At 37.7% G+C, this 15,353-nt stretch overlaps 1 protein-coding gene across 3 annotated transcripts in view; it reads right to left on the bottom strand.

The window, feature by feature from the left end:
* Nucleotides 1–15,353, bottom strand: part of LOC126271496 (CD63 antigen-like) — a 380,699-nt gene that overhangs the window by 9,378 nt on the left and 355,968 nt on the right. Inside the window, exons 1-4 of one of the 3 annotated variants that reach the window (XM_049974160.1) lie at nt 6,033–6,138; nt 5,865–5,941; nt 3,787–3,975; nt 3,489–3,659 (exon numbers count right to left, since the gene is read on the bottom strand). In XM_049974160.1, coding sequence (XP_049830117.1) covers nt 3,489–3,659; nt 3,787–3,975; nt 5,865–5,927 — 423 coding nt within the window. In that variant the 5' untranslated portion in view covers nt 5,928–5,941; nt 6,033–6,138. Of the gene's footprint in view, nt 1–3,488; nt 3,660–3,786; nt 3,976–5,864; nt 5,942–6,019; nt 6,139–15,353 lie in introns of those variants that run through there. The other 2 variants (XM_049974159.1, XM_049974158.1) reach the window with 2 other exon arrangements.

Here is a 15,353-nt window from a genome sequence, read left to right on the forward strand (position 1 = left end):
TATGAAAACATTTCGGAGGGGTTAAAACCATGGACCTTCTATCTCTCTCATATATATATATATATAGTGAGTATGGCTTGCACAATTTTGTTCATTACTACTTTTAAGAGAACACACACAGCTAAAGGAGACAGCCAAATTTCATTTCCTTCAACAAAGTATTGCACAAGCTTTAACAGTTCCAAGTTGTCAGAAATTCATGCCCATTCTGTGCAAAGTTGTGAAGTGCCTATCTGTAAGTATTGCTTCAATGAACGTTAAACTCTACCGATGTCCACTGGGGACAAATACCAATGATCACACAAAGTTTCAGCAGTATTGGTGATGGAGGAGGAACATACTCCAAAATATGCAACTGACATGGGATGCTCCTACAAATAGCCATCAGAACAAGCCTCAAAATAAGTATAACTTATTGCATATGCCAACAAATAAGTAAAAAGACGATCGATTTAAGAAAACAATGTGCAGATTTAATTTTGTATTTAATTTACCTTATTTACTAAGTGTAATAAGGTTCTATTTAATAGCATAGATGTAAAACTTCCTGGCAGATTAAAACTGTGTGCCCGACCGAGACTCGAACTCGGGACCTTTGCCTTTCGCGGGCAAGTGCTCTACCAACTGAAGTTTCATATCAGCGCACACTCCGCTGCAGAGTGAAAATCTCATTCTGGAAACATCCCCCAGGCTGTGGCTAAGCCATGTCTCCGCAATATCCTTTCTTTCAGGAGTGCTAGTTCTGCAAGGTTCGCAGAAGAGCTTCTGTAAAGTTTGGAAGGTAGGAGACGGATACTGGCAGAAGTAAAGCTGTGAGTACCGGGCGTGAGTCGTGCTTCGGTAGCTCAGTTGGTAGAGCACTTGCCCGCGAAAGGCAAAGGTCCCGAGTTCGAGTCTCGGTCGGGCACACAGTTTTAATCTGCCAGGAAGTTTCATATCAGCGCACACTCCGCTGCAGAGTGAAAATCTCATTCTGGAAGCATAGATGTAGTTTGCTGTATGTGAGGTGCTTTAACACACACTCAGGGAAATCACTGTAATGCACATATGAAGATTTTACTTTAATGGCTCTCCCTGCCTCCCCCCAATTATGTATAATTGAGAATAGTAGTAATTTTCCTTAGTAAAATTTCAGTTTCCATGTAGAGGACATTATCATAAAAAATTCATTACCGCACTGCAACAGCACCTCCTCAACGATAAATATTGTACATATTTAAAAAAGGGGAGGCAACAATATTTAAGGGAATAATACGCCACTGCCCCAGTATTAGAAGAGTTGTTTTAGAGTGAATTTTCATGGCCATCATTTAGGAAATCATTTTTTGTTCCATAGGTTTCAACATCAAACAACCTTCTGGGATACTAAACGCATCTTTCAGAAAATAAGACTACTAATCTATCAATGAACTACTGCACTAGGGTACTATTTGTAGTAAGATTTTAACACAAAAACATCACTGCTACTATACTTCGTTCATCATAAGAATAAACTTCATGTAAACATTACACTACGTATTCTTCCACCTATGCTGCAACCTCATTGGATTTTGTTTCACGTTGAGCAGAAGCCAAGTTGCCTTAAGTACAGTCAAGTTAGATAATGAGGATATGTTTCCTCCTGTGCGTTACGCACACTGACTTGGCAATAATATGGCGCAACAGCTTTAGTGGCACATTTGAACTGATAGTACTGGCCAGGCAAGTGAGCCAACTAACCTGCAGTGAAGTTTACTGTTACAGTAAAGACAAAGAGCAGAGTACAATATAACTCTGTCATTTAATTTTGAAATAGTAGCGAATAATAAACACTGTGAATCAGGTGATGCACCTGCTAGGTGATCGGATGAAAAACAACACCCTCTCAATCTTAGCAAACATAGTACTGTAATTAAAGAGTGAATTTCTGACTAACAATGGTAATTTTTCTGTATGGGCTATGTGTGGCGTAAAGTGCACTGCTGGGATCTTACAAAGTTGTTAAATAGTGAAGCCACTGAAGCCATGACGGTCAGTCATCTGGTAATCTCTGAACTACTTCCATATCGGACTCCGAGGAATACATTTCAGTACAGCTACAATGATAACTAAGTGATCAGCAACAGAATCCCAAGCCACCAAGAAGTCCACGTATCCTCCTCTTATGACAGACTGTTCTGCATTTCGCCATTGTTCAGCAGAGATGTGTCAAGACTTTGGGCAATAGTTCCAGTGCATTTCACAACTTAAACATACTTATTTCTCGGAACAAATTCCTTAAGTTCTCCAGATCAATTCTGTTTGGTTCAGATTGCAGTGTTACGGCGACAACCATAAAAATGCAGCATGTCTACAATGTGCTCGACACTGTGAAAATTGTTTTCTACGTTTCTATGGTGCTTATCACTCGTTCATGAGAGACTACAACTGTTCTACAAAACAATGGGCATATCACAACAAACAGTTTATTTTTCATTTTTATGAAAACAATTTAATTGTGTTATGATTTCTTAACTTCAACAATAAAACATCAATAATTAAGAATGTGCATTTTAAATGAAAACCAGAATTTTGCATGCGGTATGTTATTAGAAACAAGAATATGTGCATTTTCCTTGATAAATTATGGTTAAGTATGAGGTAATTACCATATGTTTCATGAATTTTGTATTTAAATGATGCAGGTACGTAAAGTTTACGGGTCATCTGAGAGGTTTCGAGCAGCCGCCCTAAAGCACTCCCATATGATAGTCTATGACTATCAATTACGCAACACATTTAGTGTATGTCCCTTATATTTAGAACATAGTTTTTCTCAGAAGACATCAAAGCTGTAATCTTGTGAAAGCATTAACGACAACCTGTTTCTAGCCATTAATAAAGTTCCAGGCACATTTCACTACGAAGCAGGAAGTAGTGTCATCCATTTTCACAGTATGCAAGAACACCGAGACAACTGCAACACAAGTAGCATTTAAGCCTGTGATAAAGAGACCGACTGTACACGATTTCTGAAATAAAAATTAGGTGGCTGAAGTATGATTAAGAAAAACACTGATGGCTGCTAATACATCAGAATATATTAAAGCTTCATACACGATATAGTAATAAGATTTCTAGAATATAAGTTGGTCCTACTTCCAAGGGCGGAACATCACCAGTGAACAAGAGCTATGGCTGCTGACCAATCATCGTATGTGTGTTTACATGAAGTTTATGATGAACGGAGTATATTTTCGAAGAAGCACCTTCTGCTTCAGTTACATTACAGTGAGTGAGGGAGTGAGTGAAAGAAGGTGGGGGTGGGGGGGGGGGGGTAGTGTAGTTTGAACACATTCGACTGCTATCAACCACCACTAGCCTTGGAGCACACATGTTAAGCAATGTAAATGCTGAACATAGCTAACTAGTTTTGTATTAGTGCAAGAAATTATGTTCTAAACTATATTATTCAGTTCATCAGATGTTACCTATACATATGTTTGCTACTCAACACGAGATTCACTTACATCTGTTTGCATGATGTCCCACGCCTTTTTAATATCTTCATTACTTCCATATTTGTAAAGTGTGCTGTTCAACTGAGTATCTAGATCATCTTTCAAAACATCCTTCAAGACATAACCCGCTATGCCCCCTCCTAGTTCCATGGCAAAGATGATCAAAAGTAGCACTGAAAACTGAACAGACAATTACACATTTCAAGTACGCACCAATATACAATGTGTGTCAATATATGGCTCTGAAAATCAATTTTGTATAATAACTTTATGTGATAGTATCAATTTCACTCTTAAGTATACTTACTGTAACTACCATACAATGATTTTCCTTCAGCGCTCCACAACAACCGAAAAATGCAACTATAAAAACTATGATTCCAACAATAAGCAGCAGCACAGGTCCTGCAATGACACTCCCACCAAAGAAGGTATCGTAAGATGAAAAATTACTTAGAGCAAGTGCACCAACTGATACAATTACTATACCAGAGATCTGAAACATACAAAAACATCTTCTGTTTTAAAAACTTAGTGGTTTGATTAATAACTACAACATTAATATGACTACATCAATGCACTATAGACTTATCTGCTATGAAGCCCTGTCTATATTCCACATACCTACAAACCTGAAAAAGCAACAGCCTGTAAAGTGTAGAATATGATAACTCTTATTCTTTATGCTAAGGACATACAATATTACGTAACTCTGTACTGTCACCCTCCAGTCTTCAAAATGTGCAAAGTACCTACTATATTAATGTAACAGTAAATTCGAGTGCAATTTTAGAATTAACATTGCAAGAAGAAAGTACCAATATTTACACTACATGATATATTGTGATGTTGAAACTTCAGCATCCAAAGATATTAGGAGTTTTTTTTCCTCTAATATCTACAGACACAGGTTTACAGATCTGGTGGCCAAGAATGCACTACAGTTTCTTCCATGAACTGCACACTAAATTTTGAGCTATAGACCCTACTGTTTACATCGAAATCTACAGTCATAACGAACTTCAAACGTTTCATTTCCTGTTATGAACAGAAATAAGCTCCCAGTGAATATAAAACTTATGTACACTACAGATGCTATCTACATAATGACATTTTATTGAAGTAATGGTACTTATGTGGTGGCATTGTGTCCTACAACCATGCCAAATTCTGAAGAATAATTTCTTAAGTACATTAAATGTGAAAAAGCTACAGAAAATCACAGGGTACTCTCAGCCACAGCTTCATGGTACGACACTAACAGAGCATTCAGATACAGCCCCACCACCAGTGTCAACAGAAAGAACGAAATTTTAGGATTTAAAAGAACACAGTGTCTGGTTTGGTGAGCAATGTAACCTCAAGGTTTGTGAATACAATACGGAACGAAGTTGGCTGATGCACACTAGAACTAAACACTCTACCATGTCCCCCAAGTACCTGCGCGACAACACATCCGGAGTAGGGGAAGTTAGAACCAACCAGGATACTATTTAGGCCTGCACCACAGATTTTTTAACTAAGGGAATATTCTATTAACTTTTGTGGTACACAATATAATTTTGAGACAAGAGCAGAAATTTCTGAAACTTACTGTTACGCGCTGCACAGCATAAAACCCTTCCTCTACAGTACATCATACTTCTTTTAAACTAACCATAAATTCTACTCATTACCGATATACTGTCATTGACAGCTATCCTATATTTGTGGGCAAGGATTTGCTTTTAATTACTAAAAGAGTAATTTTTTCCTTTTTTTACGGAGAACCTCATACTAATATTTTAGCACAATTCGCGGCACAGTGAACACAAAGGGTTAATACAAACAATAGCACTGGGCATCAATAATGCATTAAAGACAAAATACTGCTTTAATTTTTTATGTTAAGCTATAAGCCAACAACGAAGCTCTACTAAGCGAGGTATCTACTACGCAAATTCGCAACGTACGACTGCTAAGCAAATATTTAGCTACGAATTTTGAATCACAAACCAGTTTATGTTTCTGGAAATACATGCAATACATATGGAAAATTTCTTCCGGGTTATTTACTTCCAATCGTGTATTTTTCTAAAAATGTTGACGACCTCCGCCTACATTAAAGTATTGGCAACAAAAGGGGTATATTTTTACAAATCAATGTTTGGAATACAACTAAAACGCCTATTCATACACAAGCCAGTGAGTCGCCTGAATTCTACCTCTTACATCTGTCCGAGCGAAGCTAACGAGGGCTAAAAATTCCACTAGGCGCAACAGTTACCGTTGTAAAACATCCTTATTATTCACACGTGTTAACAGAAACAACAATAGACAAAGTGAAAACTACTTTCCACTCTCACAGTTTATCAAGAAATACGAAGGGAAGCGTGACATACGAACCACAAACAACAGGTTGAATGTGAAGAGTAAATACTTCACGCAGGACATTCCACCAGACACCATGTTGGCTTTTCTTTCTGAAAACAAGAAAACCAGTAAACAGAAGAGTTGTAACAAGCCATATGCATACAGTACACCCTAGATAAATTTCTTACTTAATGTATTAACCTGATTACAATGCAACACTTTACAACCACACTGCCCAATTCGCAGTCAACTACGAACTGTCAGTGCCGCTCTCGCGATCCCGTGATGCCGTTCACGCAAGAAAACGGAGTGACGTATTCTTCCGCGAATCAACATCTCTGATACGCTGTTTACTCGAGTAATTCAAAGGGGGAGAGGTACTTCGTGGGTAGTTAACTTGGAAACCGACAGCAGGCAGCTATACCAGTAGAAAACTGCAGATAATTGATTTGAGGGCAATTTTGTAATGTTTGGGCACTATCTCTCATCGCGTAAATATTCATTTCACATGCTTACCTTAAATCACGTGAGTGCCCACACAAGTTGGAAAACAGTGGCTTGCACGATGTTATTGTTGATGACGTTCATAACTTTTAAGTTAATGCATCTATTCGTTTCTTTCTTTCTGTGCAACAGTAGTTATTATTTGAGGCAACGCGACACATCGTTGTTTCACTAGTGAACTAATTGTTCAAATTTCTGACATGTCTTGCGTTCGGAAACAGTTTTCTAAAATGTAAGAAAGTTTATAGATATGGCGGTGAACTACTCTTCAAGTCTTGAGTGTCCATTTATCATTACCATCACTAAAATGATACATCTATGATTTTTCTGACAATGATTTTTGTGGTAATGGAATGTATGTTCCGGCTATTGTCTACGGCACATGTGCCCATTGTGTGTGACAGGCCAAAGAAAACAGCAAATGTGCGTCACAAATCACGCACAAAAAAAAAGAATAAAAACGTAGATACAATTATTTCGCTAGGCGAGGACGTAACAGTTAAATTTTATTAAATCAAACATGTCATCGTTGTTTAGACAGGTCAACACTGATTTTCCTTTTTTGATATAACACTTGTTTCATGCTGACTTCACCCAGATCCAAATATATAGTTGAACGTAACAGTTAAATTTTCTTAAATCAAACATGTCATCGTTGTTTACACAGGTCAACACTAATTTTCCTTTTTTGATATGACATTTGTTTCATGCTGACTTTGTTCACCAAGATCCAAATACACAATTATTTTTGCCCTATCACATAGTTTTAGTATTTGTTATTAAAATACTAACAATGCAATATACCCAGTGAAGCTGTTGTACAAATATTTATTTAGAAGTATACAGTCACATCGAAGTAATTAATTTTCCGTTACTTTGTCTTTGCAGATTAAAAAGTATTACATATGACGCTGAACACGGCAGCACCTTCCACTTTATAATGGTGGGAATCATGCAAATTACTCAATTACGTGGAGCAAGAGATCTAGGAGAGTCTTTCAGTGGGCTGTTTTGTTTTAGTTTATTTCTTGAGCTATAACAATACAGAGAGAAAGTGTGGTGAACACTCGAGATATATGTTATATTTCTGGACGTTTTATGGTCGGCACACATAGACCAGGTACATATCTCATTTAAAGTGACCAGGCGTTCCAATTTGATTGGGATAGTTACGATTTTTGGAGTATGGTCCCCTTGTCCCCATCGGATTCTGCCGGGATGCTTAAATGGCCCGGTATTTAGAAATCAAATCAAATTCTCAGTCACGTGAGTTCTGGCATTGTGAAAGCATCTGCATTTTATTTCAATGTCACATCCCTAATCTAACATACCGTATGACGAAATGCGTTTACACGACCTTATATGTGGTGCAGTCAAGCTCGAAATCTTCAATAATATTAGCAACGAAGATGGTATTACACAGCTGCATTTGCCTAGAAGTAACTGTAATGCTTTCATGTGTATTTCATTCGCGTAAGTATCGTAGGACATCTAGTGCAGGTGATAGATTGTTTATTCACTTTGCTTAGACTGCGACCATCTTCGCAGTGCCCAAACGCCACTGCAGTTTAAGTGCGGAACTTCAGTAGAAGCAACTAACGTATTCATAATCCAATGTCATAAACAATACAACTCTGTTTTTTATTAAAACAAATTTAAGCAAACAAACTCTCGTACATTATCATTTATTTACTTTTAAAAAGGGTATCAATTCATAGTAAAGAGAGGTCGAACATACTACGATGTCCTTTGCACGAAATGTGGAAGCGCGTCTTCTATTGCGCATGTCGTAGAGTATCGTTTCAAAACGAGTAAATACAAGTTGTACCTTCGAGAAATTTAACGGACTTTTTGCAGCAAGTCGTTCCAAGTGAGCACGAAGTTAAATGGCCTGTAACGGAAGGCACACAGGCTTTCCATTTAGTACAAGAGCTTTCATTCAAATGCTAGTAAGTCTAAACTTGTTCAAAAATCTTTCGAATCTTAAGAACATTTGTGGCCATACAAAATTCGAAAAGTGGGTGCTAACGTGCTTGCTCCACATTGTCGTTATGAATTGTTCGGGAAATGTGTAAAGTACATTGTATTGCTATTGTTTCTGATGCATCTAAATGACGGAAACACAAAAACCTTTGTTTTTCTTGTATGATACATCTTGCCTCTTGAAGGCGTATGTGTGAAAATTCTCCAGTTTAAAGAACAGCCTGGTGAAACTGCAGAGATATACATAATACTTTTAGTGATAAAGCTGTAACATTCTGCGAGAAAAATAACATAAAACTTCGTGGGCGGTTTCGAAGAATGACAAACAGTATTTTCCACAAATTAAAGGTCGCGGTTGGCGAAGAAGGACAAACAATATTATCCACAAATTAAAGGTTTTAGCCTGGTCATGACATCAGTGGTGTAGGATGTGCAGTGCATATTATCACTGTGATGTTATCACTCGATGGAAAGTGTATCATTCACAAGATTTTATCCAACATATGTTATGTCCACGAAGAAAGCATAGAACAATTCTGTACCTTTTGACGCCGAGTACAGTTACTTGGATACAGCAGTACCATACGGTTGGCCTTGATGCTAGCCATCGAGAGAGTTTGCGGCAATGTAATACCACTAAAATCACATTTTTATTGAGTGAAGGAAAGTGCCTAAAAATATTAGACATTTTCTGAAAACCTGTTTTCTGAAGTTCTTCGCATGTTTTTACATAATCAGGCATCAAGTTTTCATGCAAAGTATTGAAGGTAGAAGGGCAGCATGTCACATTCGAGGAGGACGAGAAGCAATTAATGATTTAAGAATAAATATGATACAAAAACGAAAAACCATATTCTTGCCACGCACTATAAGAAGTACTTTAAGAAAACTTGAATGTGAGGGGGAGACCATCCGTGAACTTTATGATAGCAGTGCACAATATGCTGAGCAACAGACGAATCAGTTTAAGGTCTTTTCAGACTACAAAGTGCTTTAAGTAAACTTGAATCTCAGGTGGATGTAAATGTTACTGAGTTCACTGAAACCGTCTAAATTTTATGGTAGCAGTATACAATATGTTGAGCAGTGGAGAGATCATTTTAATGGCTGTTCAGACTACAAATTGCTTCTTTTTAACTATGTTCCTACGTGGAATGAGGTGCAAAAATGCTATAATTATCTTGCAAATGTGTTCCAAAGCTGCAAAATGATTATAATGACTTGTTCCAAGAGTGTGTTAATATGCAGCAGTTTGTCACACCTCAGGAAATGGAGTATAGAAAAAACTCTCACTGATAAGTGTCAGGTACAAATGTCCCAGCATTCATATCCTATATTCTAACTTGTGAAAATATTTATAAGATTAAGGGTTTTATGTGGTGTGTTTAGAGTACAAACGCAGCTGTTGAGCATGTCTTTTCTTTGACGAATAAGATACGAACATCTGAGAAAACTAAAGTGAAAGTAGAGACTTTGAAAGTAATGCTGATGCTGAAAGTCTATTTGAAATACAGTTACTTGGAATTCTATGCCTTCTTAAACTTAAAGGGAAACAAACATTTACTGAATGAAATTCAATCATCACAGAAGTATGGGGACGTGAACAACTGAGGGGTGTTAAATGCTGTATGTGGTTACCTGCAGTATAGTATCCTGTTTAATAACTTTTATGATTTAAGTGTGTTATAATTACACAGTAGGCCCTAGTGGTGAATGTAGCTATGTTTTATGTTATGTTTGTTGTATTATCAGTTGGTACTTGTAAAAACGTACAAAAATTACACAGCATTGTTGCTTTCTGAGCAGTGGGCAGCTATAAAACTGGTTCCAGCCTTGACTGCCACTAACATGTCACCTTGTGTCATTTCTTAAAAGTGTTTATTATGCTTGTTTGAAGTTAAAATGGGAAATCAGAATACGTCATGGGTACCTCGTAGAGTGTGTAGCGTTTGTGTTTCAGAGTAAGAAAATGGTCAAAGGGAAAGTTAAGGTCCCTTATTTTTCGAGTTAAAATGGTGTGGCGTTAACTCAAGAACAACATGGATTGCTGTTACTTCTGTATTTGCGAAGTAAACGGTTTCAAAACAAAGAACAAAACGCAATGATTTATCTTGATTTGGAGTATGCTAGAAAACCTGTACCGTATGTTGCTGGTGGCCTATATCTATCCTTTCTACGAACCTTCAGACATTACATTCTGAATCAAGTTCTACATCAGATGAGCCCTCTGAAGATTCTGATTGGGCGGGTGCCAAAGACATACCGGTACCCTAACATTTCACATAAATTCAGCTAAACGATTTGGTCAGAGACTTAGATCTGTCAAAGATTACTTCAAAACTCTTAGCTTCAAGGCTGAAAGAAAAGAACTTAACTAGCTCCAGAAACAAGGGTAATTTTGTACAGACACACAGAGAAAAATTTGGAACGCTATTTTAGGCAGGAAGACCCATTAGTATACTTAACTGACATTGAAAACCTAATGATCAAGATAGAAACAGATGACTGGATGCTCTTCATTGACTTGAGTAAGGTAAATTTAGAAGATCTACATGCAGTACTGAACCACTGGCTACAAATACTTTAGGACCTGAAAACTGCCAACCAGCTTATTTGACTCATCGATTTTTGGCTACTGAGTTTACCCAAAGTATTCATGTGCCATATACTTTCAGCATTGATGTTTATGACAAGGTGACAACTGTATCTCTGAACATACCACAGCCCACTGAAGAACTCAAGGTCAGTGACAAAAGAAATGAGACAATACAGTCACAAAACATTCAGCCTCATGTCAAAGACCCTCTTCCAAGAAGAAATGTAATGAAACTTAATTAGTGTTTCTGACATACACTCTCATCAAAAAACACTCTTGAAGAAGGTAGATTAGTAGACGAAAATGAAGAAATGTAATAGGCTTACAGGAAAATGGTCTAGAAATGAAAGGAAGATAAACTTGAAGAGAAAGGTATTTGACTTAGAAGAATCCAAAGAGCCTGAAGGATATGTTATCTATGATGACTCATCTTGTATTCATCAGAAAAATTGTGATTGTGAAGATCTGTGGTAAAAAGTCAACAAATTTTTGACATTATGTTGCTAAGGTTGTGGCAGTGTTATGTTGTTTTAGCTATTTATTAGCTTTTTGTGTTAGCTTGTGTCTTTAATTTATTGTTTGTATGTCATTACACTGTATTCCATAGGGTGCAGCGATGTGTACTTTGTTACTGTATGTATACCACTTAATGACATTGTTTCAGTTAATTGCAATGCATGGCTTAGTTAACGTGCTGCAGGTAGTTGAGTGGACCACTTGTTGGTCTCTGCTTTTGTTAATTTTTTACTTTAGGCTCGTACTATTTTTCCCAAACATTCCTTACATAGCAACCAAACCAGGAATTTGTTAAACTTCACTTATTATGAAAAATAAAAGTAGGAAAAAATGAATGTTAAAGCTCATCCAGCTAACATTACTCAAAATCTTGAAATCAAAATGACGTTATTTAATGTCCCCGCCCCCAAAAAAGTGTTTTTGTTCGTCATGGTTTTACAGAACGCAAGGGATTAATGACATTACAACAGAAAAGTATTTTTCACTTACTTCGAATATTTTGCAACTCACCGACTGCTGTATTGTCCGTGTGAAATACATAGTCTTCCAGCTACAGCATTGTCACATCTTCTAAACTAGTTTGTTATAGTATGTATAGAACGACTAGGCTCAGTAGAGTTCGTGAAAACACCACCGTTTTGCATTCTCCATTCTCTTTCTGTAGTGACTGAATGGGGCAATTGAAAGTACTTTGAATCACTTTTGTGTTCAGAACATGCAGTAAACATTCGCCTCCACGCTGGGGCACCGACAGATTTTCATGTCAGTAGGGCCATAAAATTTTCTCCATACACCGTGAATTAAGAGTTTTGAGGATATTGTTACCTGCTCACTATTTGCTTCCATTGGTTTCTACAGTGCACATTTCAGTAACTTGTTATACACTCATTCCATTGGCATCTACAGGACGTGACGATCCCAAGTAACACACCCTATATGCCTCCTGTTTCTCCTGCCTCTTTCTTCCATTCAGTGATAGCCATCACTCTGTAGTCTAAGGTCATCTCATCCTGCCATTTACGTCAGAGCTGACCAAAAGATCTCAAGTCTTCCATTTTTTCCCGTCATACATATTCTAGCAGGGCCGTTCTGACAATTTGGCCTGCCCACTGCAAGAATCGCTTTGGTGATGTTTACTGCTGAGAGTTGCTTAGCTAGCTCAGCTAGTTCTGCATCGGATCTCCAAATCCATCTTCATGTTGCTTAATCAACTATTGGCCCAATAACTTTCTGTACAGTTTATTAATAAAGACTGATAGTTGGTGCTCTTCTCTTTTCGCCATGCTCGATGTTTCCACACACTATAGTACTGGCCTGATGATTGTGTTGCAGCGTTTCCGTTCGGTTTTACTTGTCAGGAGTTTTAAGGATGGAAGTCTTTGGAGGGAAAAATGAACTCTGCTTTCTGTAGCACAATTTATCATCGACATGTCTTCTATTACACTAGTTTACTTTCACACCACGTCATTTGAAGTTGGGAGTGTTCTTGAAAGTGTAGTTTTCTATATGAAGGCCATCACGTTATTTCATAGTAATGTTCTCCTTTTGTATGATCATGTATTCTGTCTTTTCTTCATTAATTTTCAAGACGATTTTCACGGCAGTTTCATTTAGGTTTTTGAAACGTGTTTCAATTCCATAACTGCAATTTCCTACTAAAACTATGTCATTATATAGGCGAGTTTATTTGGTTGGTTATCTGTAATGTTTCCATTTGTTTCGCTCACTACTTTCCCATGAAAGATGAAGCTAAGTGGGAGGTACCGTATCACCTTGCTTTAGTCCAGTTTTTCTCAAAACAGTCTGATAACAAGCTGCACTATGTCACTTTCTCCATACACGATTTGACCAGGCTTATGCGCTTCTTAGCTATTTCGCATTCTGCCATAATTTCCTATACTATTTCACTCTACACTCAATCGTAGGTACCCTAAGAGTCAATGAACAGTTAATGTTCATGCTGTTGTACCTCCACAATCGTTTTCGAGTACCATTCTGTTAATCCCTTGGTAAGCCCTCAGTATAAGTAGTGAATTTTTGAAATGTTGTGCTTTGTAGGCTGACTAGTAAGGAAAGCCATCATGTTGTCCTCAGTAATTCCAGCAGTTTCGATTATCTCCTTCACTTTGTATAGGTACTATGGTTGATTTCTTCCACCCATTTGATATTTTTACATCTCGCCAAATTGGTTAAGAATAAGATGAAAGTATTTCCCATGAAGTTTACGATCATCAAATTTCAGCAGTTCCACTGGTATTTCGTCGGTTCCGACCGCTTTGTGTTTTTTTTTTAATTTTTTTTACAAACTGTTGTGAACCTCTTCGTATTTTGTGCCATTTACAAGAGATTCAACTGCTGGAGGGCAAGTTCTTGCCTGTTTGTTTCCTGCTTTAGGGTAGTTCAGTAGGTAGTCAAAATATTCTTTTCAAGATGTCATATATATATCTGATCCAACGATAACGTTAGCGCTGATTTCGCAAACAGCTGTTCGCTATAGCCCTTTCTGATGTTATTTATGCTGCCAAATGCGAATGTTGTTTTTTTCTTGTCGCTGTAGTGAGCTTCAGGCATACCCTTTTTTTTTTCTCTTCGTAGAATCTTTCTTGGTTCGATCTGTGACTCCATGTAGCCATGTCGTAATACTTAGTTAATGTATTTTCTGCTGACGTTTGAATCACTTTCTTGAAGTCTGTACAGAGTACATTAATGTCTGTAGTTTTACTGTCATACACTCTGCTGTTGTTTTGTCAAATGTTTCAGATACAGTATGTTGCTCATTTCCTATTGATACTGAAAAGTTTTAGGATTGTCCCTCAAAGGCTGCACTTCGTACTACGCTGTGCGTCCTTCGTGTTTTCTGTGATTTGTTTTCAAATTTGACTTCCATACATGCTACCACCAAGTTATGGTCAGAGCATACGTCAGCTCTTCGGTCAGTGGTACAAACAAGGTAGCAGTATAATTATGGCAAAAGCTGTTTTTACATTCCCAAAAGTTACTTTTTCCCGCCATTTTCCTTGTTTGCTGTTGGTCCCATCATAACCGTATTCCCTTAGTTAATTGGTTTCCTACCATTAAAAACTTCGTATGGATGACATTTCCTACATTTTACACTTTTGAACCACTACCACGAGTTTCAGCATCGAATGATGTGGAATCTACGTCGTGTTCTGGCTCACACACAACCAGTAGGGTAATGCATAACATAAATTGGTAGACTGCAGTTTGTTTCAGAATCTAAATCATCTTGTGTTCTATGAGAAATGTGGTATTATTAGGGACACTTTCAAAATGTTTCCGCAATGTTTCGTCATCTGACTGTTCTCTAAACTGCAATAGCTCAGTAACTACATTTCAAGTTCGTTTTCCTTTTAAAGGCAAGTCATGTAATGAACGAAACGATACGCAAGAGATAACTGATTTCGACTTAGCGCTATCAACCTGTACTAATTTTGCAAGATTCTTACTGGCGTGTTCTTCTGCACTCTTGGTAGGTATTTTTCATCATCATATTAACTAAATTACTGGACTTCTTAACTGCAACTTTATACCACTCAAGATTCGTACGAATTCTAACAGATTCGTGAAACTTTTTGAAATTTCTGTAGTCCTATTGTGAAAGCGGCATGACGACTCTAAATGTTCTCTTTTACACGATCTACCGTTGGTGGGGAGGCTTGCGTGCCTCAGCGATACAGATGGCCGTACCGTAGGTGCAACCACAACGGAGGGGTATCTGTTGAGAGGCCAGACAAACGTGTGGCTCCTGAAGAGGGGCAGCAGCCTTTTCAGTAGTTGCAGGGGCAACAGTCTGGATGATTGACTGATCTGGCTCTGGCAACATTAACCAAAACGGCCTTGCTGTGCTGGTACTGCGAACGGCTGAAAGCAAGGGAAACTACAGCCGTAATTTTTCCCGAGGA

The sequence above is a fragment of the Schistocerca gregaria genome, chromosome 1 (assembly GCF_023897955.1).
Source record: "Schistocerca gregaria isolate iqSchGreg1 chromosome 1, iqSchGreg1.2, whole genome shotgun sequence".
NCBI lineage: Eukaryota > Metazoa > Arthropoda > Insecta > Orthoptera > Acrididae > Schistocerca > Schistocerca gregaria.